Source organism: Balearica regulorum, chromosome 28 (genome assembly GCF_011004875.1).
Source record: "Balearica regulorum gibbericeps isolate bBalReg1 chromosome 28, bBalReg1.pri, whole genome shotgun sequence".
Classification (NCBI taxonomy): Eukaryota; Metazoa; Chordata; class Aves; order Gruiformes; family Gruidae; genus Balearica; species Balearica regulorum.
Window position 1 is genome coordinate 3,263,364 of NC_046211.1, and position 24,237 is coordinate 3,287,600.

Consider the following 24,237-nt stretch of genomic DNA (forward strand, 5'->3'; position numbering starts at 1 on the left):
TCACTGCAGATGACCGTCTTTAGCATACGCTGGATAAAGTATCTGTTGCAAGTATCTCTTTAAAGGGAGGAGGAAATAGCAGTTTTGGCACACCCTTCCTATATGGAAATCATAACTAGTTCTGTAAGTCCCAATCCTAAGGGTGTTTACTAGAAATTTGCAATCAACTTTGATGCCTAAGAATGTTTGAATTCTGCTAACAGGAGTTCTTTCTACAACTGGGCTTCTTACCAAATTGGTCAACGTTATGGATTTTTTGGTGTCCAATCACAGGTAAGCTCACATCACATTTTCCTCAGAGGGACTGCAAACAGAGTCTCGTTTTATCACACGGCTGACAACTTGCCAGTAATATACAGGAAACCAACATTTTCAGATCTTCCCTCTGACAATTTGGTCAATGGATTCAACAGTTTTATAGGTGGGAAAATGTGACAGAGAGCAACACGCATGCATTCACACAGAGTGTGACTCCGCAAGTCTGACCTCCTTACAAAAGAAAGGCTAAAACATATCAGAAGCACCTTTCCCTTCCTCCTGAAGTGAACAAAGATGGACTTCCTCAAGCAGCAAACTGCACAGTACATCACCCCATGGCTGAGAAAGCCAGCTCCTGTAACATCCTGTTGGCATGCATTTGCTCAATTTCATGATGATTTTTGTGCATCTGAGACTTGGTCCTCACTGGATAGAGCTGTTGAGAATGCTACCAGAGTTCCCACGGCTTTCAGTGCTTCCATCTCTCTCCTACTATCATTTTGACCTGCCTAGAGTCATTCACAACTGTATCATTAGCGATGACTGGGATGAGCTGCTTGTCCTCCTCCATCACCTTAGCAGGATTCTCACGTGCTACGAAGGAAACGTAACAGCACAGCCCGTCTTGATCCTAACAGTTATCTACCCAAGGGCAGACAACTGTCTGCCTTCTGAACAGCACAGAAGTCAATCTCTTCCCCATGGAGGAATTAATCTATTCATCTAATTCATTGATTAACCGTAGTGTCACAGGCCTTGCTAGCATTAAAGCACTGAGCTTCATGAAGACTAATTTAACCTGGTGAGGAACCAACTTCCATTCTGCCATAGCCATGCTGCTGCTTCTGTAAGGGTCAGCTCAAGTTTCCCTACTCTACAACCCAATTTGCAGCACTTGTATCCTAAAATGTAGGTGGAAAAACTCAGTATCTCCATGAACATATTGCTGCTGTTAAAGTTCTCAGAGCAATGCTGTCTCAGCTGTCTGTAGTAGCATGGAAGGAAGAGGGGGCCCAAGACACCTGGCTAATATTCAAGGGTCACCTCCTCCAAGCTCAGGAGTGATGCATCCCAACAAAGAGGAAGTCAGGCAAAAACACCAAGAGGCCCCCCATGGATGAACAAGTAGCTCCTGGGCAAAGTCAAACAAAAAAAAGGAAGCCTACAGAGGGTGGAAGCAAGGGCAGGTAGCCTGGGAGGAATACAGAGAAACTGTCCGAGCAGCCAGGGAGCAGGTTAGGAAAGCCAAAGCCCTGATAGAAATAAATCTGACCAGGGATGTTAAGGACAACAAGAAAAGCTTCTATAGGTATGTTAGTGATAAAAGGAGGATGAGGGAAAATGTGGGTCCCCTCTGGAATGAAATGGGCGACCTGGTTACCCAGGATATGGAGAAGGCTGAGGTACTCAATGACTTCTTTGCCTCAGTCTTCACTGGCAAGTGCTTGAGCCACACTGCCCAGGTCACAGAAGGCAAAGGCAGGGACTGGGAGAATGCAGAACCGCCCACTATAGGAGAAGATCAGGTTCGAGAATATCTAAAGAACCTGAAGGTGCACAAGTCCATGGGACCTGATGAGATGCATCCGCAGGTCTTGAGGGAACTGGCGGATGAAGTGGCCAGGCCACTCGCCATCGTATTTGAGAAGTCCTGACAGTTGGGTGAAGTTCCTGCCGACTGGAAAAGTGGAAACATAACCCCCATTTTTAAGAAGGGTAAAAAGGAAGACCCAGGGAACTACAGGCCGGTCAGTCTCACCTCCATGCCTGGCAAGATCATGGAGCAGACGCTCCTGGAGACTATGCTCAGGCACATGGAAAATAAGGAGGTGACTGGTGACAGCCAACACAGCTTCACTAAGGGCAAATCATGCCTGACAAATTTGGTGGCCTTCTATGATGGGGTTACAGCATTGGTGGATAAGGGAAGGGCAACTGACGTCATCTACCTGGACTTGTGCAAGACATGTGACACTGTCCCACACGATATTCTTGTCTCTAAATTGGAGAGACATGGATTTGATGGATGGACCACGTGGTGGATAAGTAGTTGGCTGGATGGTCGCACTCAAAGAGTTGTGGTCAACGGCTCGATGTCCAAGTGGAGAACAGTGATGAGTGGCCTTCCTCAGGGGTCAATACTGGGACCGGCACTGTTTAACATCTTTGTTGGTGACAGGGACAGTGGGATCGAGTGCACCCTCAGCAAGTTTGCCAGTGACACCGAGCTGTGCGGTGTGGTCGACACGCTGGAGGGAAGGGATGCCATCCAGAGGGACCTTGACAGGCTGGAGAGGTGGGCCCATGTGAACCGCATGAAGTTCAACAAGGCCAAGTGCAAGGTCCTGCACGTGGGTCGGCGCAATCCCAAGCACGACTATAAGCTGGGCGAGGAATGGATGGAGAGCAGCCCTGAGGAGAAGGACTTGGGGGTGTTGAGGGATGAGAAGCTCAACATGGGCTGGCAGTGTGCGCTTGCAGCCCAGAAAGCCAACCGTGTCCTGGGCTGCTTCAAAAGAAGTGTGACCAGCTGGTCAAGGGAGGGGATTCTGCCCCTCTACTCTGCTCTGGGGAGACCCCACCTGGAGTACTGCGTCCAGCTCTGGGGTCCCCAGTACAAGAGGGACATTGAGCTGCTGGAGGGAGTCCAGAGGAGGCCATGGAGATGATCAGAGGGCTGGAGCACCTCTGCTATGAGGACAGGCTGAGAGAGTTGGGCTTGTTCAGCCTGGAGAAGAGAAGGCTCCGGGGAGGCCTAATGGCGGCCTTGCAGTATCTGAAGGGACTACAGGAAAGATGGGGAGGGACTGTTTATCAGGGAGTGTAGTGACAGGACAAGGGATAATGGGTTTAAGCTGAAGGAGGGTCGATTTAGATTGGATGTTAGAAAGAAATTCTTTACTGTTAGAGTGGTGAGGCAGTGGAACAAGTTGCCCAGAGAGGTTGTGCCTGCCCCTGGCTCCCTGGCAGTGTTCAAGGCCAGGCTGGATGAGGCTTTGGGCAACCTGGGCTAGTGGAGGGTGCCCCTGCCCGCAGCAGGGGGGTTGGAACTAAATGATCTTTGAGGTCCCTTCCAACCCAAACCATTCTATAACTCTATGGGTCTTAGTTTAGCAATGGTCCTGAAAACAAGGTCACAAATATCACTTGCCTGTAGAAGATGTGCTCTCAGATGTCGATCTCTTTCGGGAAGGGCTACAATTTGTGCTCTCTGACTGCCTCTGGGAAGGTTTGTCCTGTGTCGGCAAAGTGCCTGAAAAGCAGACCAGGGAAGAGAAAAGCACACAAAAAAAATATTTCAGTATGATAGTGCTGATACAACACACTGTAGATGCTAAACATTCAAACTAAGATTACTCTTTTTTAGCTGTAGGAACACCTGCTTGCTATGATGCACGTAGGTAGAGAAGGAGGGAAATGGACCATCAAGAAGGAATTTCTCACAGGCTAATGGCATAGGTAGGACCGTAAACAAGCCATGAGAAAAAGCCCCTTAATATCATCAGAGTATTAGCTTTTATGTACAATAAACAAAACACCCATACTCCTATTTTCAAATTAACCCCCTAGCTTCATGCCTTGATTTTCACAGAACAGCTGAGTTTGGAAAGGACCTCTGTGGATTGCCTAGACCAACCACTCTGCTCAAACCAGGGTCAACTAGAGCAGGTCGCTCAGGGCCACCACGTTCAGCTGGGTTTTCAACATCTCCAACGATGGAGACTCCACAGCCCAGAGTTCAATCACGCTTACAGTAAGACACTTTTTTCCTATGTATGAACAGAATTTCCTGTACTTCAGTATATGCCCATTGCCTCCTGTCCTGTCACTGGGCATCACTAAGAACAGTGTGGCTCCTCCTACTTTACTCCCTCCCATCAGGCACGCGTACACATTGGCAAGGTCTCCCTTGCGCGTTCTCCTCTCCAGGCTGAACAATCCCAGCTCTCCCAGCCTCTCTCTGTATGACAGATGCTCCAATCCCTTAGTCAGCTTTGTGGCTTTTCACTGGACTCACTGCAGTATGTCCATGTCTGTCTTGTACTGGGGAGCCCAGGACTGGACACAGCACTCCAGATGTGGTCTCACAGGGCTGAGTAGAGGGGAATATTCATCACCCTCAACCTGCTGGCAATACTCTTCCTAGTGCATCCTAAGACACCGTTCCTCATAGGAGTCTTTCCCAGCCCATTCCACCAGCAAATGACGGTCCCTCTGAACACCAGCACCACCATCTGCTGTATCCACCACTCCTCAGCTGTATCATCTGCAGACTTGCTGAGAGCACACTGTCCCATCACCAAGTCATTAGTGAAGAGCAGTTAGTTAGTTAAATAGTACTGGACCCCATATTGATCCCTGGGGTCCGCTGTGAGTGACTGGCCTTGGGCTTCATCTTGCTGATCATAACCCTCGGTGCCTGGCAGGTTAGCTGATTTTCAATCCACCTCACTTTATAAAAGCATTTCTCTTCCACTCCTCAGGCAGAACTGCTTCATGTAAGTTCTGCAGAAAGCTGAAAAACTAGAAAAAAATTCTTAGACTACTTCTTCAGATTTGTTTCTCGCTATGTTAACTTTTCCTTTTTAAGATCCCATCACAAGAAAAATGTAAAAATTTCTGCTTCAGTCAGCCATGACAAATATGTAAAAACCCCAAGGTCTAAACAAATGAGAGAGATTATCATGTACACACAAACAAGTATAATGTATTATTGGATTTTTAGGGACCTGCAAAACATGTTTCACTCTATGTTCTGAACGCACAGGCTTGGTATTACAAAAAAAAATCATTAGATATTGGCTTATCAGGCAACTGCAATCACAATTACCGTTACTTAAGTTAAAAACAATTTTTAAAAAGCTATAGAAATCTCATGACTATGGAAAGATTAAGGGACAAAATTGGTAATAGCATCTTTGCTGATAACATGAGGAAAGGCCTATTTCTGTTTTGTTTCTTACATATACGTATTTTCTTACTGTAACTTGTTTTATTTCGCTAAAACTAAAACTTTTAAAGAATCTCAATAACTCTTGAAAGCAAAGGTTGTGGGATTTGTCAAAATTTCATAGAAAAACTTGCATATTGCAATCATGAAAATGCAGAGATATTAAAAATTCAGATACTACTACAAAAACCTAGGTAGGCAAAAATGCACATGGCAGTATGCAATGAGAATATGCACATCATGAAAATCTCTAGAAAATAAAATCTAGAATGCATACTTAAAAATATTTTCATTATTTCACTTTGAAATATCGTTCATGATAAATTAGCTTAGTGCTGCATGTTCAGTTCTGATCTCTTTCTTTACTAACAGACTCCAAAGAAACGAGAGAGCAGGCCACTGACGTTATGCTCTAAATCAAGGCCACAAATTAGCACCCATTCAAATGACCATTCGCTTCAATGCGTGAAGGGAGATCCTAAGGTATGACAATGGGAGAACCCTGGAATGCACCAAACTGATTTACCTGAAATCTTCAGGAAAATCTCCTTTGAGATCCAGTCTTGCCTCAAAGTTTGGATTTTTTTTTTTTTTTAATCACGGGTGTTATTCGCTCATGGTGTAACATCTAAGATATGTTCAATTGATAGAGGAAATAAACAGTATCACTTTTCCAAATATTCTAACTTCTCAACAAGGCACAGGAATAATTTTCTTTTTCATTAATTCTTCTCAACAAGGGCACAATCATAAGGCTGCTGGACGTGGCAAATCATATTCCTGGTGAAGATTTTCTGATTTTCCTGCATGGCATCCTGACGTAGAGATGGTACTGGTGGGCTCTTAAAGAGAGCTTCTGTACAGTCTGTTCCTACAACACGCAGGTAAAAAGGAAGCTGCAGTGGAGCTGTGCAGGGAGACTACACGCAGTTGCTTAATACTAGAAGAAGCAGTCAACTGTTTTTTTTATTCCATAATGAATTTTTCTAATAAGAAACTACAAGACGCATTGATTTCATGAAGTATAGATTAACACAAATACCTGGGGACTTCAGGGAAAAAAAAAGAATTATACAGCAGGAATAATTGTTCGAAGCAGGAATAGGCTGTAAGTTATAATAGGGAAAAAAAAAAACCCAACCGTGAGAGGGATTTGGAGGGCTGCTTGGATGGCAAAGCTCTTTGTGCTTGCTGACAGATGATGCTCATATCCTAGAGGTCTTCATCCTTTCACAAATTCAGTGCTCATTTCCTTCACAGACTGCGGCCGTCTCCGGCGGCAGCAACCGGCTGTCAGGCTCCCGCCGGCGGCCCCGGTGGGGCCTTTGCGGCACCTGTACGAATGGATCCCCCCCACGCCGAGGCTCCAGCCGCGGGCAGTGGCGGGACTCGGCCCGGCAGAGCCCGAGCTCTCCCCGGAGCGACCGGCGGCTGCTCCGGCGCAGAGGCAGCGGCGCGGCCGGCAGAGGGCGCCGCTGTCCGCCGGCTCCCAGCACCGCCCGCCCGGTCGCCGCTCGGTTCCGCCCCCGCTGCGGGAAGGGCCCCGGGGCAGCGAGCACGGCGGAGCTCCGCCCGTCACACCTCGGGCAGGTACGCGCCGGTGCGTTCACGGACGCGACCACGTGGCGCGGAACCGTCGGGCTGACGATCGAGATACAACGCGCTCGCCTGGGCCGAGGCGGGTTTTCCCGCCTGGACGTACCGTCCCGAAGGCACAGAAAGGTACGTGCACCTCCCGCCAGAGTCCGACTGCATGCCCCGACCCTGTCCTTCGGGTTTGAGATGGCACGAAGGCCGCAAAGGCTTCTCAAACTGTGCCGATTCCCACTGAACGGCTGATTTTGTTTTTCTTTCCCTTTCCTTCCAGGAACTGTGAGCAGCACACCGAGACCCAAAGCTATCCCAAAGTTTGACATGACTCGTGGCATGAAGCTGCAGAAGTTTAGTAAAAACCCCTGTGAACTTCAGATGAACGGGTAACAGCATCTTACAAAAAATCTTCAAATGTTAGAGCCTTGTGACCTTCATCGGCATAACTGTGCATACACGCTGCCTGTATTAAACAAGAAACCTACAGCATGTACACTTCTTTCTAAACTACTCCTTCTGTGAAACACAGACCTTCACCAGAGTCCTGTTTGCCAAAACATGCCTGTTTCCAATACAGCCTGGACACAGGCAATCTCTGAAAATATCTAGCATCAGCTAATACCACAGAAAGAATCTGTCACTTAATTCAGCCAGGCAAGGTTTACATTCAAAAGTCTATGGAAAGGAAGCGTACTTTCCATATGGGATACTTTGAAATAAAGTATCATGAATTTCCCCTATGGATCATAGAGAACAATTCTGGAAGGCATTCCCCGATGCTGGTCTCTGCTCGTTTTAACTCCTCTGATTCTGGTTTAACAAATAAACAATCTTTGAGGCACCACAGGTTCTTTCTCCATCTGTTTTCTGAAGCACACAAAAACATCTAAGTCTTTCATGGTAATAGTTTCAGAATCACAATTCAGCACCACAGTTAAAAACAAAACACAACATGCAACTAGACACTGATCTTCTAAAAAAAATCCAAACCAAAACTAACAACCACCAGCCAGCCTTTTTACTTTATTGGGGCTTTTTGCTAGATGCAGTTTTAAGTTTTCTGGTATACTGCACGCACATGGCGTGGGGCTTAGGAGATGCAATGAGATGAATACTGAGCTGAAAGCCAGTCTCACAGTAAAAACAGCTGGTTTCCGTTTCAGGAAACACACTTACTGAAAGTGATACATGGCATCCCAGGAACCACTCAAACATACTGTAAGAGGGAGAGTGATTCAGAGCCTTCAGGAGCAGGTTTCAGCTTAAAACATCTCTGCTCGTTCCCTTAATGAGGTTGTTCCTCATAAAAACCCAAGTCAGATCATTCACTGTAATGGGAATCCTCAGGAAATTCCCAGAACTGCACGAGCTACCACAACCAATCCTTCACTCCTCAGAGCCAAATTTAACCCTTTTGGTGACCTACCACTTTGAATTTTTTCTTTCCATCACTGCAGGGGAAGCAATCTCACAGCTTCATTACATTCTCCTGACTCCTTCCCACCCCGAGTAGTCTTAATAATATGAAATAGCGTGAAGAAACTTGTAAACTCTAAGTAACTTTACGAACTTGTAAAACAACCCAGACACTTCCAACTGCCCTTAAAACAAAGAAGCAAAACATAAAGCCCCCAAATGCCAAAATAAAACAAAGATTAAAACCCTTCCATACATACGTAGGCAGAGCAGGGTGGTGGCTGGAGGCATCAGAACAGGAGTATCACAAGAAAAGGAGGAAGATGAGAGTAGGGAACGTGAGGAGGTATTATTCATTACTGGTAGCTGGTTGTTTGCTTGGCTCTTGGCCTGTGAAATATTAGTCACAAGTGTTCTTGGACAAATGATTTAAATTTCAAGGGAGAGTGCAGGCAAGTACTGAAGGGAGGGAGGAGGAGCTATCAGACTTCCTTTATGCCTCAGAAGTAAGCCAGAAAGAGCACAAGGCACACTTTTCTCTTTTGCAGGTTGTCTTTGTTATGAGGTCTAATGTGCCCATGCCAGTTAAGACAGAAATGGATAAAATGTGAAAATCATTCCCAAAAACATCTGCAATAATAAAGTACAGCATGAAGTGACACTTTAGCCAGTAGGGAAAGTGATGTATAATAGTTTCTTCAAGTCCTAAACTTCACATTAGATTTTTTTTTTTCCCTCTTAACATTATGCAAATGGCACAGTTTCAGAGTGGAGGTCTTTTCCTTAAACAGCAACCCTCTGTCAGCGTCACTGCAATGTTCTGTGTATACAGTCTCAGCTAGTTCTGTTTCGGTTTTGCTTGAGGCTACGTAAAATGATTTCCCAACTATGAATAAAGCAGTCATTACGAGGTTTGGTCTTAGGCATTCCCAGCATCATTTAGCAACTGTTCTGAGGTACTGCGAGAGGCCTCAAGTCAGGGATCAAAAGCTATACTGTAGCAGACATTATCAAAATAACTAAAAGGGAGTTACAAATGAAAAAGGAAACATTTTCTTAAACGGAAATGTTATTCACAATAGTAGTACCAATAGATAGTCTAAACCAAATCATCCAAACTTCAAAACAAACAGAAACATGGCTTCTAAAGTATCAGAAATCCTGAGGAATTTTAATTCATTTCTCCAGAAAGTTAAAATTGTAAGGAAAAAGAAAAGACCTTTTCATAAGAAAGAGTCCTTAGCATAACTTTATATACTGCTATAACAAAGCAAGAAAAATCCGGTGGGAAGAGGTACTTACACAACCCCATAAGCAGCTCTGGAGAAGACACTACGTTAGTCTGTACCAAACGCTGCACAGAGCTGTGCTCTAACAGAACACAGACACTCAAGAGCGACAGCAAGAGTAGGACTGAAATTCAACACAAAGATTCCTACAAAGCCAAAGCTATACTTGCCCTCCTTCCCTAGTGCACGTTTGGTATAGCATCAAACAGCAACTCATAGGAAAGTACGCACAATTAGAGCTCCCTTACCTGACAGTGGCTGCAGTGCCTTTTCAATAGAAGGCAACGGTTCCTTTCTGAGAGGTCGATTTAGGGAGGTGTCTTGTGCACTGAAGAGTCCAGGGCTGTCAGTTAATTTTTTACGTCCATTGGTGCTGGTAGAGTTTGTGACTCTGCAGCTGCCTATTGCACTTGTGAAAAGATTCGTGTGTTCATCGCTGCTGGCTGGTTCAGAGCTCGGAGTAAATCCCCCCAGGGACAGACCTGGGGAACTTTCTGAACAGTCTATCTGTAGCGGTGTCTGCAATCCCAGTGCTAATGAATTAGACTCCGAAGGCTCTCTCCTGACCCACTGTTCATCTCTGCTTAGCAAACCCTTTGAAGGTGACAGGTGTGGACAAGACATGTGACATCTGTGTTTCTCTTTATGTTTGTATCTCTCACCAACAGCCTCCTTCCCAAATCTGTAGCGCTTCAAGGACTCCAAAACTGTTCTAGAAGAGCTATTAGCTGTTATAGTGTCCATGGAAACCTGCGGTTGTTCAGAAGAACGATGTTCTCTGTGTTTATGGCGATGTCTATGCTTATGTTCCAGCATCCAGCCATAAGCCATTTCAGGTGGAACACTCGGGTACGTGCTCATCGACAAGAGCGGAGTCCTACTTGTCGTGAGGAAAGCCTCCTGGCGTAAAAGTTTATGCTTCTTCTTGTGATATTTGGTGGGATTGAGAAGCAAATGGCCTGTATGCATGTAGGAAGGTGGTGGCAAGGGGGTAGTAAAAGAAGGAGAAGGCGGAGGAGGATAAAGAGTTGGAGGGTACCTTCCATAATAACCTAAGCCTATGGGAGCAGCTGCAAGGGGAGAAGGAGAATAAGGCATGCCGTAAGAGGGGTAGAACCCAGTGCTGGAGAGAGGAAAGCTGAGACTATGCATAAAAGGCATTTCTGCCATAGCCTCCCGCATTTTTGGAGGCCTGCCTCTCTTTTTCTTTAAATCAGGTTTTCTAATGTAGTGCAAAGGATCTAAAGGAAAAGTAGGATGGGTATAGAAACTATTGAAATTTATCCTAAAAATGGTAGGCAGTAGATCTCGGGGTATAAAATGGTGACTTCTGTGGGTTATTCTAATTTCACTTAATCGACTTATTAATTCTTCTAATTCGGCGAGGAAATCTGGGTCCTGCCTACCTCGAAGCTGAGGGTACTTCTTTTTCCTTTTTCGCTTCTGTCTCTTCATTTTGTCATAACTAAGGTAATCGTGGCTGCGGCGCTTACATTTGTGTTTATGCTTCTCTTTTAGATTACTTAAAACGGTGGAAGTTTCAGGTGGAATAAGGGAAACATGATCAAACGAATGCCTTTTCTTCTTTTGCCCACAAAACTTCTCCGCTCGATCTGAAGTACTGTTATTATCTGTTCCTATTCCACTGTCGCTGGGAATCGTCTCATCGCTGTGAGACTCACTTACTGGGGAAGGAGTGGCTTCTTTCAGTGATGTCAGCTCACTCAAGTGAGAAGGGGAGTTTGGCAACAACGTAGGTGGAGATAATCTCCTCCTTCCCTTAGCAGCTTTTTTCATCGCAAGTGTCTGAACAACACTTCCTTGTCTGGAGTGTATGTGTAAATACGGCACCGAGCTGGGCTCAATAAATCCTGCATCGCTGCTGACAGGGCTCTGTCCCCCACTCACTGCAGATGACTGGGAGCAAACTGGAGATGGCAGAATCTCGGAATTATTAGCTGCTGAAGGCAGTAGATGGGGAAGTACTTGTCCTAGTGACGTACCAGGCGCTTGTTGAGCCGACTTCTCGAGAACTGTCAAACTGGCAGAACTGCTAGTTAAAATACCATTCAGGACAGCTTTAGGTTTCCTTCCTCTCCTTTTTCCTATATAAATTGTTCCTTTCTTGCTGACATTTATCTGCTGGCCTAATTTTGAACCAAATGTAGCAGCAAGAGTTGACACTGTATTGTGGAGTTTAGATTGTACTTTCCCTTTGTTATGTGGTTCCACTGTACTAGAGAGAATCTGATTCAAAAGTTTCTTTCGCTTCAGAGTTTTCATTTTATTTATTTTTCGAATAATTGTTTTCATTAACTGTCCATTATTTCTCTTGGCAACTTTTCTGTCTGGGTCTACTTCCAAATCAGTCATGCTACAAATATTAGGATTTTGGACTTCTTCTGGCCCTCGGAGCTGGTCCTTTCTCTCAAAAAAATCCCCACTTCGATGTTGATCACTTTCAGACTCTATCTTGCTCGAGTTATCTGTTCCAACAAAAGGTGCCACAGAAAGAATAGGTGGCTTCATTTTAATTGATGACCTGATCTGTCTTTTAGGTCTCCCTCTCTTTTTAGGAAAAGGTTGTCCCGATAAGCTCTGTTTTAGGGAGGGAATTTCTACTTCAGGCTGCAAAATTGGAGGTTCTTGCTCTTCTTTTGATTGCACTGAAAAGACTTTTGATGCTGGGATCTTTAGAGTTCTTTTGGGGGGACCTTCAAGCTCTGGCATCTCCTTGGATTTAGGTCTTCCTCTTTTGGGTTTATACATGTCAGGTAGGAAATCATCTGACATACACAAACTAGAGGGTTGTTTGTGAGAACTGTAGAACTTTTGAGTTTGCTTGTCAGTCTCAGCTAACAGTGCCAGAGACTGTCCATTAGCTTCATTCAGTTTTGGCAACTGATGTTTGACAAATTCATGCTCCACAAATGAAGACGATCCTATGTTTTTCAAGAATTTGGCCTGCTCCAAATTACTGCTTGATAGTGCACTGTATGAAATGTTTTTAAAAAGCTCCGACCTTTCTAGTTCTAGACCCTTTGGAGGTCGACATGTGTTTCTTGACACCACTTTAGTCCACCGTGGTTTCCTTCCTTTTCTTTTCTTTAAAGGTTTTGATTGCTGAGTAGTGCTCAGATTTTTTGCTCCTTGGCAGGATTTATCTGATGCAGCTATTGCACCAATCTTTAGGAACTGCTTGCTACTAAACAAGCTTGTAAAACTAACTACTGAAGGGGTGACAGTAGCATGAATGCTTGTTTCAGCTGCCAAAATAGGCTTTTTCCCTGTAGAAGGACTAGTTCTTGAAGTTTCCACATAAGTAGCTTTTGAATCATTTAAATCTTTATCAGCACCTTTAAAATCAGTGCTCAGAGTATGGTTCAATGTTCTGTTTATATTCAGAAGCGTACTGTCAGAAGAAAACTGAGTTTTGCCAATCTGATCTGAAATGCCTTCTAAGAGATCTGCTGTGGAACTTAAATGCAATGAGTTGGATGCTAACTGTGAAGAAGCTGTTGAGAGGCTCCTGTTTAAGGTCGTAACAGACACCGTGGGTGAAGGCGATGGGAGGTTTCCCTCTCCTACTGCACTAAATGGGGACTTTGCTGTCGATACGTCTGAAGCACCTCCTGTTCTGAAGTCTGGTGAAGTGCAATATACTGGAGGCTGTTTTTCATGCTTAGATGTTTCATAAATCCCTTTTTCACTGGTTGAGTAAGCATCCTGTGGAACACAGATTCCTTCATTAAACATCTCTTTGCCTACATCAGCAATTTCTTTCCGAATTGAAAATTTTTCCAAGATACTTTCTTTATTCTGTCTCATAATATGCTTCTCAAATGTTTTGCTAGTACTATTTTCCTTCAGTAAATCTGTAGTCTCATGGCTTTCAAGGCTACTGAGGTTTGAATTGCAAGGAAGCTTAAAGGGCTCCGAGGCAGGCATAAGAGAGTCTGCTTTCAGAGTTCCAGAATCCTTGTTGACCAAACCAACCGGACTGCCGATTCCTGTGGGCTTCTTTCCAGAGTCCTTGCTAACCAATCCCACTGGACTGCTAATTCCTGGCATCTTCCTCCCAGAGTCCTTGTTAACTGGTCCCACTGGGCTGCCAATCCCTGGTGTCTTCCTTCCAGAGTCTTTGTTAGTCAGAACTGTCATAGTGCCAGTCCCTGGCATCCTTCTCCCAGAATCCTTGTTAACCAATCCTGTAGGACTATTTATTCCCAACAACTTCTTCCCAGCATCCTTATTAATCAATCCTGCTGGACTGCCAATCCCTACTGGCTTCTTGATAGACTCCTTACTAGACAACCCAGTTGGAGTGCCAATACCCGGAAGTTTTCTCCCAACATCTTTGCTGATTAACCCAACTGCAGAGCTGGTCACTGGCTGTTTCTTTCCAGAGTCCTTGTTAACTAACCCAGTTGGAGCGCTGATCCCTGGCAGCCTCTTTCCAGAGTCCTTGTTAACCAATCCAATTAATGGGCCAATCCCTTGTGGCTTCTTCCCAGAGTCCTTGTTAACCAATATGGCTGCACTACCAATCCCTAATGGCTTCTTCCCTGAGTCTTTGTTAACCAATCCAACAGCAAGACCAGACCCTGGCAATTTCTTTACTAAATCTTTATTAACTAACCCACTCGCAGTTATGGTTCCTGGTAGCTTCTTCCCAGAGTCTTTAACCAAACCAGGCGCAGTTCCATTTCCAGGCTTCTTTTGCTTTGCTTTGGAAGACTTTGAAGGAGGACAAGTTGCAATAAGTTGAGCCAATTTTTCTGTTACCGTTGTTGCTCCATTAATTTGTGTTCTATCCTTTAAGTCAGAATTATGGCTACTGATAAGGGTCGGAGGAGATGACTTTATATAATCTGTCATTTCAGAGTGCAAGGGGGTAACTTTCTTAGATAAAGGATTTGTTTCTACTTGTATACCTTCTTCCACATGTAATTCAACTGATGCAACTTCTCCAGCTTTCTTGTACGACTTTGAAGGGTCCTAGAAGTTAATAAAAAATAATCTTTAAGAACAGAGCACAAAGACTGTCTCTGAGTAACACAGTATTTTTTATGTTGAGATGATTAATACCTGCTTTTGATAAGAGTTATCAACTATATAAACACATAGTTCCCGATCCTATTCATTTTAAAGCAAATGTATTTCAGTACACATGCTAAGGCTTTTCTAATGTTAAGGAAACCCAAACTCTCTCTCTCCCAGTCCTCAAATGTAAACCATTTAATCTGTCCCCCAGTTATAAACATTCTCCAAAAATATTTTTAATGTTTATTAAAAAACCTCATTAACAATAATGTACCGGGCTAACTATTTATGGTGTGACAGCACTTGAAGACCTCAGATGCTACTGAGAAGCAGCTGAGCAATGCACTACAAAGGTAGGCGTTGTGTAAACCTGTCCGTGCACAGCTCCATCAGTGTTTCTCAGTCTTGTCCCATGCTACCCTTAACCACTGTCGTAACAGGTTCTCCTCATAGCAGACTGCTGATAGTATTAAAATAAGTCGAACTATTCTGTTGTTTGTACAGGGTTGGGGAACAACGACATGCAACACACATGGAGTAAATGAAACTTGCAGGTATTGTCAGTTCTTTTACTAAAAGATTACTTTCAGTAATCTCTTTTAGTAATCTTTTACTTTGGAAGGACATTCTTCTTTACATACAGTGCCCAACACATCTCTGAAATCCATGGGATACATTTGCTCCAAGCAGGGGCTAAGAATGGAAGACTCTGATTCCTTATGAGATAATTACATGTATACACAATTTGAAAACCTTCTGGAGTCTGCCATCTCAAACATTAAATAAAGAGTGAAAGGCGTCAATGCCACACCTATTCATCCCTCTGCAACAAAAATGAGTAAGACAATTGCATGGTACTTACTGTGCTTGATTACAGTCAGCATTAGATTGATCGCTTTCATGGTTGGCCAGTATCTAATGATGCTGAAGAAAGATACAGCCTGGATTCCTTTGAAATCATTTGATAAACAGCAAACTTTGGTGCTGATCATGAATGAAGTATTTGTTCAGTAAGCTACAACAGCATGACTTAAACAGAAGACTGCAAACTGGATTCAGTCTGACAGTTTCCTAAAGATGGGAAGTAGTTGCTTGGGTAATGTGCTGCCTGAGCTGTTGGAGCCTCTGCAGTGCATAAACAGGCACTCCAAATCCTAAGCCTTTCTGCTGGGACAGAGCAAGAGGTGTGTTTCCTTCTGCCCACTTATAGGCCTGGCATTTATGTGGAAACTACTGAGTCAGCACGACACATGACATGACTCCAAACATGGAATCCAACTGCTTCAGCCAACACTCTTGGACATACCCAGGGCAGACTGAGAGTGCTAGAGATCCTAACTAAATAGTATCAAAGTAGTCTTTCTGACCAACCTGGATGCCTACCTCCATAGAGTTACATCCTCTTTCCTATGGTCTTAAATTTTGAAAAGAACTTTGGAACAAAATTTATTCTTCTTTGATCAGTGGACTTAAGACATATTTGAAAAATTCACCTGAATACCTGGGAATTCAATTCTTCCTTTCTGTGCTGGTTGAGCCACCTGTGTATACAGTCTCTTCCTTCTTTCTTCTGTCCCTCCTGGATACTCTGCTACCCTACTAGACAGCTTCTGCTGTATTCTCATACTCAACCATTCCTGGATATCAAATGCCTCTTGTCAGCCTACGCCTTTCCTATCCCCTGTTTCCAAACAAAGAGCTTGGAAGTTTTATTAGATATTTAAATAAAATAAATAAATAAGAAAACCCTTCCAAACACCAACTTTGATCTAAATAAGATGCCAGGATTTTGAAAACATGCCTTTAACATCAAACAAAGATTCTTTGAAAAGCTGAAGGCATTCGCCCTGGAAAGGTTCTCTCTCATCTAGGGTGAGTGAATTTTCCAAGAACACTGAAAAATTATTTCAAACAACATGAAAAACAAACCAAGAAACTTCTATTGAGATGAAACAAGAAATCAAAAAAGTTTGCAATTTTTTTCAGCTTTTTTGTTTTAATTTTATATAGGAAATTATTTTCATTTTTTTCCATAAAGCCACTTAATAATCAGTATGATTAACAGAAACATTTTTTTTGGGGGGGGGGGGGGAGGGGGAGAAGGTAGGGGTGGTGTGGTTGGTTTTTTTTTTTCAAGGACAAAATTTCATCTAATAACAGTTAATAGAGATTGTTAATTCACTGTTAAAGTGAATGGGAGGTATTGCTATCACTAAGGAGTATCATCTAGGAAGAATAAGACTATTGTAAACAGATGAGAAAAATTAAACTTAAGTAGTACACAGCCATGAACTTCAGGAATAACAAGGACATTTTCTGTATGAAGGCGACAATGGAAGAAAGAATTTGAATACACTGTTAATATACTGAGGAAATCAAGTCAATCTCTCAGCCTAAGCCTGCATCAGTACAACTCTGCCAGCACCAGTCACAACACAAGTGGTGGTACGCACCAACTGTAAGTATTTTTAAGAAAGTTATCTAAAAGCTAGTGAAAACAGATCACCCCATATGTCTCAAGACTAGCCTCGATCACTGCCTGTTTCCTTGTTAGGTCCCCACAAAACCCCTGATGTACCAGAAGCTAAATTTCATGAGCTGTTATGATCACTGCCCTACCAGCCCAAGTGTGTTTCCAGAAAGTAAACAAGATTTCACAAAAACAGTGATGTGCCGCTGATCAAAGTTCTCCTTTTGGGGGCGGGTGGCCACAAGCATCGGTTGGGGTCGGATGTCTCCGAACCTGCTGCAGCAGTAGAACAAAACCCACCAGTCGTATCGGTTACTGGTTTTAAAGCTGTGGTGTAAAAGAGACTGTGGTCTATGGAGAATAGTTTGGCACTTAGCCCAGCTTTTCTGTGGCAGCTGCAATCTTATGTAAATTATGCTGGAGCGTCACATTTCAGGAACTTCCCCCCAACTTAGCCACCCTCATACTCACAAAACATACAGCTGGGAGGCGGGGAGCAGCCATGACACGTCCTACTGCACTGGAGACAAAAAAGGTGCCACGCTTTCCTGAAATAACTTCTACTGCACAAACAATTGCTCCATTAGATGGGAGGGAGAGATCTTAAATCCAAAACACGTTACAGAGTGCTTTCAGTGAGCACAGCGCTCCAAAGCTTCAACGGTTGGTGCGGCCACGTTCACGTGTAGCGCTGCAAATGCGTATCTGGTCTCTTCTTGTCATTTTGCTCCTGGTGCTGGATGCTGGCCGTATGTGCAGCACATTTAGCCTTTCCTTTTGTGGTTCCATGGAACGGAGAGCCCTACTTCACTGTCTGACTTGACCAAATGCTCAGTTTTATATCAGAGAAAGCGTAAAGTCAGATTTTAATGCAGATAGTTTTGTGAGGACTACTAACAAATCACTCACAGAAAAAAAACCCCAAAATCCCTCTGGATGGATGTTTCATCCATCTAACTCGCCTAATACGTCTGCAAACAAGCACATACTTCAAGCTTCTTCACTGGTACCTTTATGTTACAACCCAAGCTGACTATGCCACATAGAAGTCTAAAACAGTTTTTCTTGGATTATATGCATTTTCAGTCAAGAGCTCTGGACCTATTAGACGTTACTCTGGCTTTCAGATGGTAGGTTTCATCTAGGTGCAAAGCCGTTAAAAAGGTCTGGATTGCATTACATTAAAAAATAATTTTGTGCTTTAAAACATTTATTCCTGTGCAATCTTTAGCTATAACTGTCTGGCTTAAAACTCTATCCAACAAAAGAATTGCCCAAAGCAGTTACACAAGCCATGTAAGTTTTCATAAAATTGTATTATTGTTAATTTTGCACTGAGCTGAATTTAAAATTTTATCTCTCTCATGTGGACATAATGGTTTCTAGACTTGCATCATTAATTTGAAGAATAAAAATTCCAGGTTATTTTGATACAAACTATTAACAGGTTATAATCAATCATTCCAGAACCATCACAGGCACCTACAGGAAAATTTGGCTTTATTTAAAAAAAAAAAAAAAAAAGGTCATTCATTGTTACACTACAGCATGATCTCAGGGTTTATTATTACTAGATTATTATTTACTGTTGTTATTATTATTGGTACTTATTTGCAAAAAGCTTAAGAGTAGATAATCTTTCACAAGAACAAGGATATCACCTATCAAGTCTGGTGTAAAATTCACACTTCTCACACTAGAACCAAATTAAGAAACGCAAGATAGTCTCAGCCTCCAAAAGCTGAAATAGTTAGAAGAAAACAGATTGTTAATTAAAATTTTGTTTGCCAATGCTCTTGAGAACTACCAGCAAGCAAGAAGGATTTTTAGATGTACGTGTACACGCACAGAGAGACATTTGCCCATTATTACTTCAGTTGTTGTACTTCTGGCCAATGCATAGGCTATAATTCAAATAAGCATTCTGAAGAATCACAGAAATTGCTTGTGTAATTGTGACATCAATACATTCTACACAAGAATTATTACATTTTGGGAACTTATTACAAGTTCCCAAAATAATGAGTCAAAGTGTTTGCTGTTTAGACTTTTTAGTTCTTTCTAAAAGTAAGTTTTAGCTAACTACCTGGAACCACCCCTGGACTTTGTGTAAGTAGTCTAAGACAGAAACTTATGTCCTAGATCCTGCAGAAAATATTCTTGAGCTACTCAGAAAGAAAAGAAAACAAACCACTGATTTAGCTTTGTTACTTTTTGCTTGAAAATTTTCAGTTAGTAGCTGTGATTTCATCAGCAAACTTTCCTGTAGAGCTTCCCTACATAACCAAGGGCAATAGAAAGAACTACAGAATACTGCACTCAGCAGTTTTACAAAGAAATAAGGAGATGGAGCAAAAGGGCATGTTCCAACTTGCTTCGCTGTTTTACCATGACTATTTTAGAATTACAGCAGGCTGTTATGATCTATTTTCTAAGAATTTAGTAATGCAACTTAGCTATGTCAATTGGCTACATTTACCTTGCATGCATAGGGAAACCATTCATACAACTCTTGTGCTAAAACTAACAGAATGAAAATTTGTATTTATGTGCAAGGCGCAGGTTTTCTGGCTCAGCAAAGGTACACTAGCCACACATCAATGTCTGCAACAGGAAACTTTTCCGAAAGAAAAAAAATCAAAGTTTCATATTCAGTGACAAAAAGCAAATTGAGTACTGTTTTGCTATTGCAGTAGCTTCTACTTTTGTTTCTTGTAATGCCTGGGAATCTTAGCTGTTGCTAGGTGTCTCTTTTCTGTTCTATGATTTTCTCTTTGCTAGTAAAAGATTTTCTATCTTTGAGATAGAGATTTGCTATCTTTGCTAGTAAGAGATTTTCAGTTGCAAGCACCACCCCAATTTGGACATCAAGAGAGATCAATGATGGAATATTCCAGATTGACCCAATACTCAACTCATCACAATATAGTTTAAAAAAAAAAAAAAAAAGTATTCATCACTATAATGACAAATTGTGATCTACTCTTCCAAATTTTTTCAAGATGAAGTTAGAGAAATCATTAGAAATAGTAAGCTTGTTCTGAAATGGAAGAATGTAAAATAAAGGCCATAGCCAAAGTTTTAAGTTACGTAATGTACCACTTGAGAATGTCTTGTTTGATAGGCTGACGAAAAATGCCTTTCTGGTTATAATGGAGATAAAAAAACCCAAAGCAGTTGCATGATAGAGTCTGGAAAAAGTAATTTTAGTCATTACCCGTAACATACAGCACACTTGTTCTTTCACAGCATAATTTCTTATTTGTCTCTGAAGATCCTCTTCCTCAAGGAAAACTTAAGTCCGGGTATGCCAGGATAAAGAAAAAGGTTTGGGTATGTCAGACAGACATCATCTCAGCACAAGATAAAGGAATTTTCCTTTCGGTAGGCTCTACCTTATGAGATATGCCAGGAGACATTTGTGCAGGTAGCCTTATGAATAGGACACAGGCTAGAGAAATGAAAAAAAAAACCTTCAACCTTTGGAACCTCTGAAACAGGAGCCCCATGAACAGACAACCCATACGAAGGAAGGACTCTAACTTCAGGGACTCATATTCTCCTGCTGAATTGCCTAGTGTTGCAAAGTTGAACAAGGCTACGTAAGGAACGTGCAAGGAAACTGGGAGAGATAGTATGCCCTCGTAAGGAAGCACAGATAGGTGCAAGAAAAATGGGAGTGTAGGGAAAAACTTCAGCTTTAAATCAGTAGGCATGTACTGAAAGGAGACAGATTATGGAGGGCATATTCTAACATTTTATTAGTTAGCAAAACTTCTATGTATACTGGAAAAAAGAGCATGCCGTAACAAAACACTTCTAAAATTTAGCATCTATGCAACTACATTTATAATTCTTGCCACTTATGCTATTTTCCCTATCTGTTATTGCTGCTCTTACTTGTTACATCATGCAGATCATAAAAACAAGACATCCTCAAGGCAGGTCTATCTCCTTACATTTGGAAAATACCTGGCACATTGCTCCAGCCACTGCATTTATATGCAGTGTATCACCGGGCTGTTTTCTTACATATCTGGAAAAGTATTTTTTACTTTTCAGACACTGCTCGATATGTTCATCGCAGAGTGTCAGTTAAGACACAGCAAAAACAATGGTTCTAACAGGTGAAAAAAAATAAAACCCCAAATACTATAGACGAGCACAGCAAATACACAGCCCCATTTAAATAGTGACAAGACCCCCCACTTCTGTCTATACAAGAGAGTAAAAGTTACTCTATTACTTTTCAGAAATTTACCCATGATGTTGACTTCAAGTTAACATGGGAATTATCTTTCACTACTGCGAAAAAATACCAATGTTGGCAAACTGTGAAAGATCCAAAGCATTTTTTTCCTGTCGATGGAAATTAAATCAAACCAGTTCTAACTTCGGAATCTTCAATACCAGAGGTTACATGGAAAAACAGTTAGCAGAACATGACAGTGCAGAGATGCCAGAAACTTTTAAATACAATTTAAATTTACTATGACTTGCAAAACACTACATAACCACACTACTCACTTGTTTTGAAGGACAGTGCTCGTTCTTCTCATCTGTCATCTTCCCACTCTTCGGTGCCCTTCTTGGTTGCTTGATGCTGGTTTTTATAGCAGGCCGGCACACATAATTCTCAAGGTTCTTGGGAGGCTTTTTAGTTCGCTTTGCTTGGAGACCAATCTTCAGTTTCAAGTTTCCCTCCGAAAAGTTTGTTTCTTTCACTGAAAACTGTTGCTGTGCATCAGTCAGAGCCTCATTCTTCCCATTCTCAGTACTATTCCCCTCCCGATTCTTTTTCTTACTGTCGTCTTCTTCCTTGGTGCAACTTTCTAGCTCTACTTCTCCTTTTCCCACCAACGTGCCAATGTTTACTACAGAGGGGCTTTTCCCAGAAAACCCTTCAGAATCAGAACCCAAGCCTAACATAGCAGTATTCCGAGGGTCCATCACAGGCGGAATATATGCCTTTGGGTAATTTTAGGGAAGATTTACAGAGATATGTTCCACAGATGATCTGGTCTACTACTGGCAGCCAGCATCTTTTACTCTGAAGAAGAAAAAAAAAAAAAAAAAAGACAGGAGTAAACTCTAATCTTCTAGCAGAAATTAAATGAATATTAAGATCTATTAGAAAGCAAACGATCATATCTCAGACAAGCACAATTACGCAGCTGATGTTTCAAAACACCAACCCCTCCTGTAACCTATTACAAAAATACAATTTATCTGTAAAGTCACTTTTAGATGATAGGTGAAAATAGGTGACTATTATAACATAATTTCCAGTTCACCCATAGGACACTTCAAATGATGGTTAATGCTTTTAATATTGATCATCAAAATAACTTTTCTTATTTAAAAGCAGAGCCCAGCTACTCCTAGTACTGCCACTCTTAGTCTGGACACACTAAAACAGTTGCATCTAAGGAATGATGCAGCTAATGAAACCTATGATAAAGCATTCGAAACCTGGAGACAAATCTGTTTTAAATCTCTGAGCCACTAGGAAAGTTGAGCTTAAACCAAGTGTGCATTAGGTTCCAAACAAGCCACAAAATCTACTTTTTAGTTGAGGACTTTCCACAATTCAGGACAAAGGATGGGCAAACAGGAAAAACCAAAGCCACCAAACAACCCCACCAAATATGTGAGAACCGCATGAAGTTCAACAAGGCCAAGTCCAAGGTCCTGCACGTGGGTTGGCGCAACCCCAGCACAACTACGGGCTGGGCGGAGAATGGATGGAGAGCAGCCCTGAGGAGAAGGACTTGGGGGTGTTGAGGGATGAGAAGCTCAGCATGACCCAGCAATGTGCGCTTGCAGCCCAGAAAGCCAACCGTGTCCTGGGCTGCGTGTCCAGCAGCGTGACCAGCAGGTCGAGGGAGGGGATTCTGCCCCTCTGCTCCGCTCTGGTGAGACCTCCCTGCAGTGCTGTGTCCAGCCTGGGGGTCCCCAGGACAAGAAAGACATGGAGCTGCTGGAGCAAGGCCAGAGGAGGCCATGGAGATGATCAGAGGGCTGGAGCACCTCTGCTATGGAGACAGGCTGAGAGAGTTGGGCTTGTTCAGCCTGGAGATGAGAAGGCTCCGGGGAGACCTCAGAGCACCCTCCGGTCCCTAAAGGGGCTCCAGGAAAGCTGGAGAGGGGCTGGTGACAAGGGCAGGGAGTGACAGGCCAAGGGGGAAGGGCCTGAAGCTGAAGGAGGGGATAGATTAGGTATGAGGCAGAAATTCTTCCCTGTGAGGGTGCTGAGGCCCTGGCCCAGGTTGCCCAGAGAAGCTGTGGCTGCCCCTGGCTCCCTGGCAGCGTTCAAGGCCAGGCTGGATGGGGCTTTGGGCAACCTGGGCTAGTGGAGGGTGTCCCTGCCCATGGCAGGGGTGGGACTGGATGGGCTTTGAGGTCCTTTCCAATCCAAACCATTCTAGGATTCTGTGATTCACACACTAATTTGTACTTCCTGGAGCACGGGAACACAAAACTCCACGCTTCTACCATCAGAGACACTGTTACGTATACATAATTAACCTATTTATCACAAGATATTAGTAGGAACTTTTTCATCTTAACTGCCATAAAAACTAAAGCAAAAGTTGATTTGAATCAACTTGCTAATGCAAGGCTTTCAGATCCCTGGCTGGCAGACTACTTGTGCAGTGTGCCAGCACGGCCTCCCGTGCTTGCACACAGACCACCACAGAGCCATAAGCCGCTGTTTTCCCCCACTGCCAAAGAACAAACAAAATCGGTGTACCCCATTGTATTTTTATCCATGGAAACAAAAATCATCACTGAAAGAATCTACAGAAGATACAAATATGGTATATCGGTAACTACCAAAGAGGACAAATCACAGGTTACAAAAGAGAAGCTTAATATATGCATTTCAACGTGGTCAGATATTTAGAGTATGATGTAAGAGAAAGGACACAAGTAATGTTTACAGAACTGGGGATTTGAAAATCAGCAACTCTCAAAAGGACTCTATGCATAGGATGAACAGGAACTCCAGGTGAAATGTGACAGCCACAAGGACATATACAATCCTTGCAGCGTACTGAAAAAGGTCTTTTTGACACTGCTATGGCAACACACAGTGCATATGCCCATCTACCCTGCAGGTATGGCACACCAAACCACTCCAGATCAAACCCTACTTAGCCTTAACAGTGGTTTGGGAGAGAACTTCTCCTTTCTCAAGATTCAGGTGCCAAACCACA

General features: G+C 42.9%; 1 protein-coding gene across 3 annotated transcripts in view; it reads right to left on the minus strand.

Annotated features, from left to right (window-relative positions):
• Positions 1-24,237, minus strand: part of ASH1L (ASH1 like histone lysine methyltransferase) — a 66,025-nt gene that overhangs the window by 34,516 nt on the left and 7,272 nt on the right. The window contains exons 2-4 of one of the 3 annotated variants that reach the window (XM_075736981.1): positions 21,545-22,067; positions 14,439-14,502; positions 3,410-3,511 (exon numbers count right to left, since the gene is read on the minus strand). In XM_075736981.1, coding sequence (XP_075593096.1) covers positions 3,410-3,511; positions 14,439-14,502; positions 21,545-21,967 — 589 coding nt within the window. In that variant the 5' untranslated portion in view covers positions 21,968-22,067. Of the gene's footprint in view, positions 1-3,409; positions 3,512-9,752; positions 14,503-21,544; positions 22,068-24,237 lie in introns of all 3 variants that reach the window. The other 2 variants (XM_075736980.1, XM_075736982.1) reach the window with 2 other exon arrangements.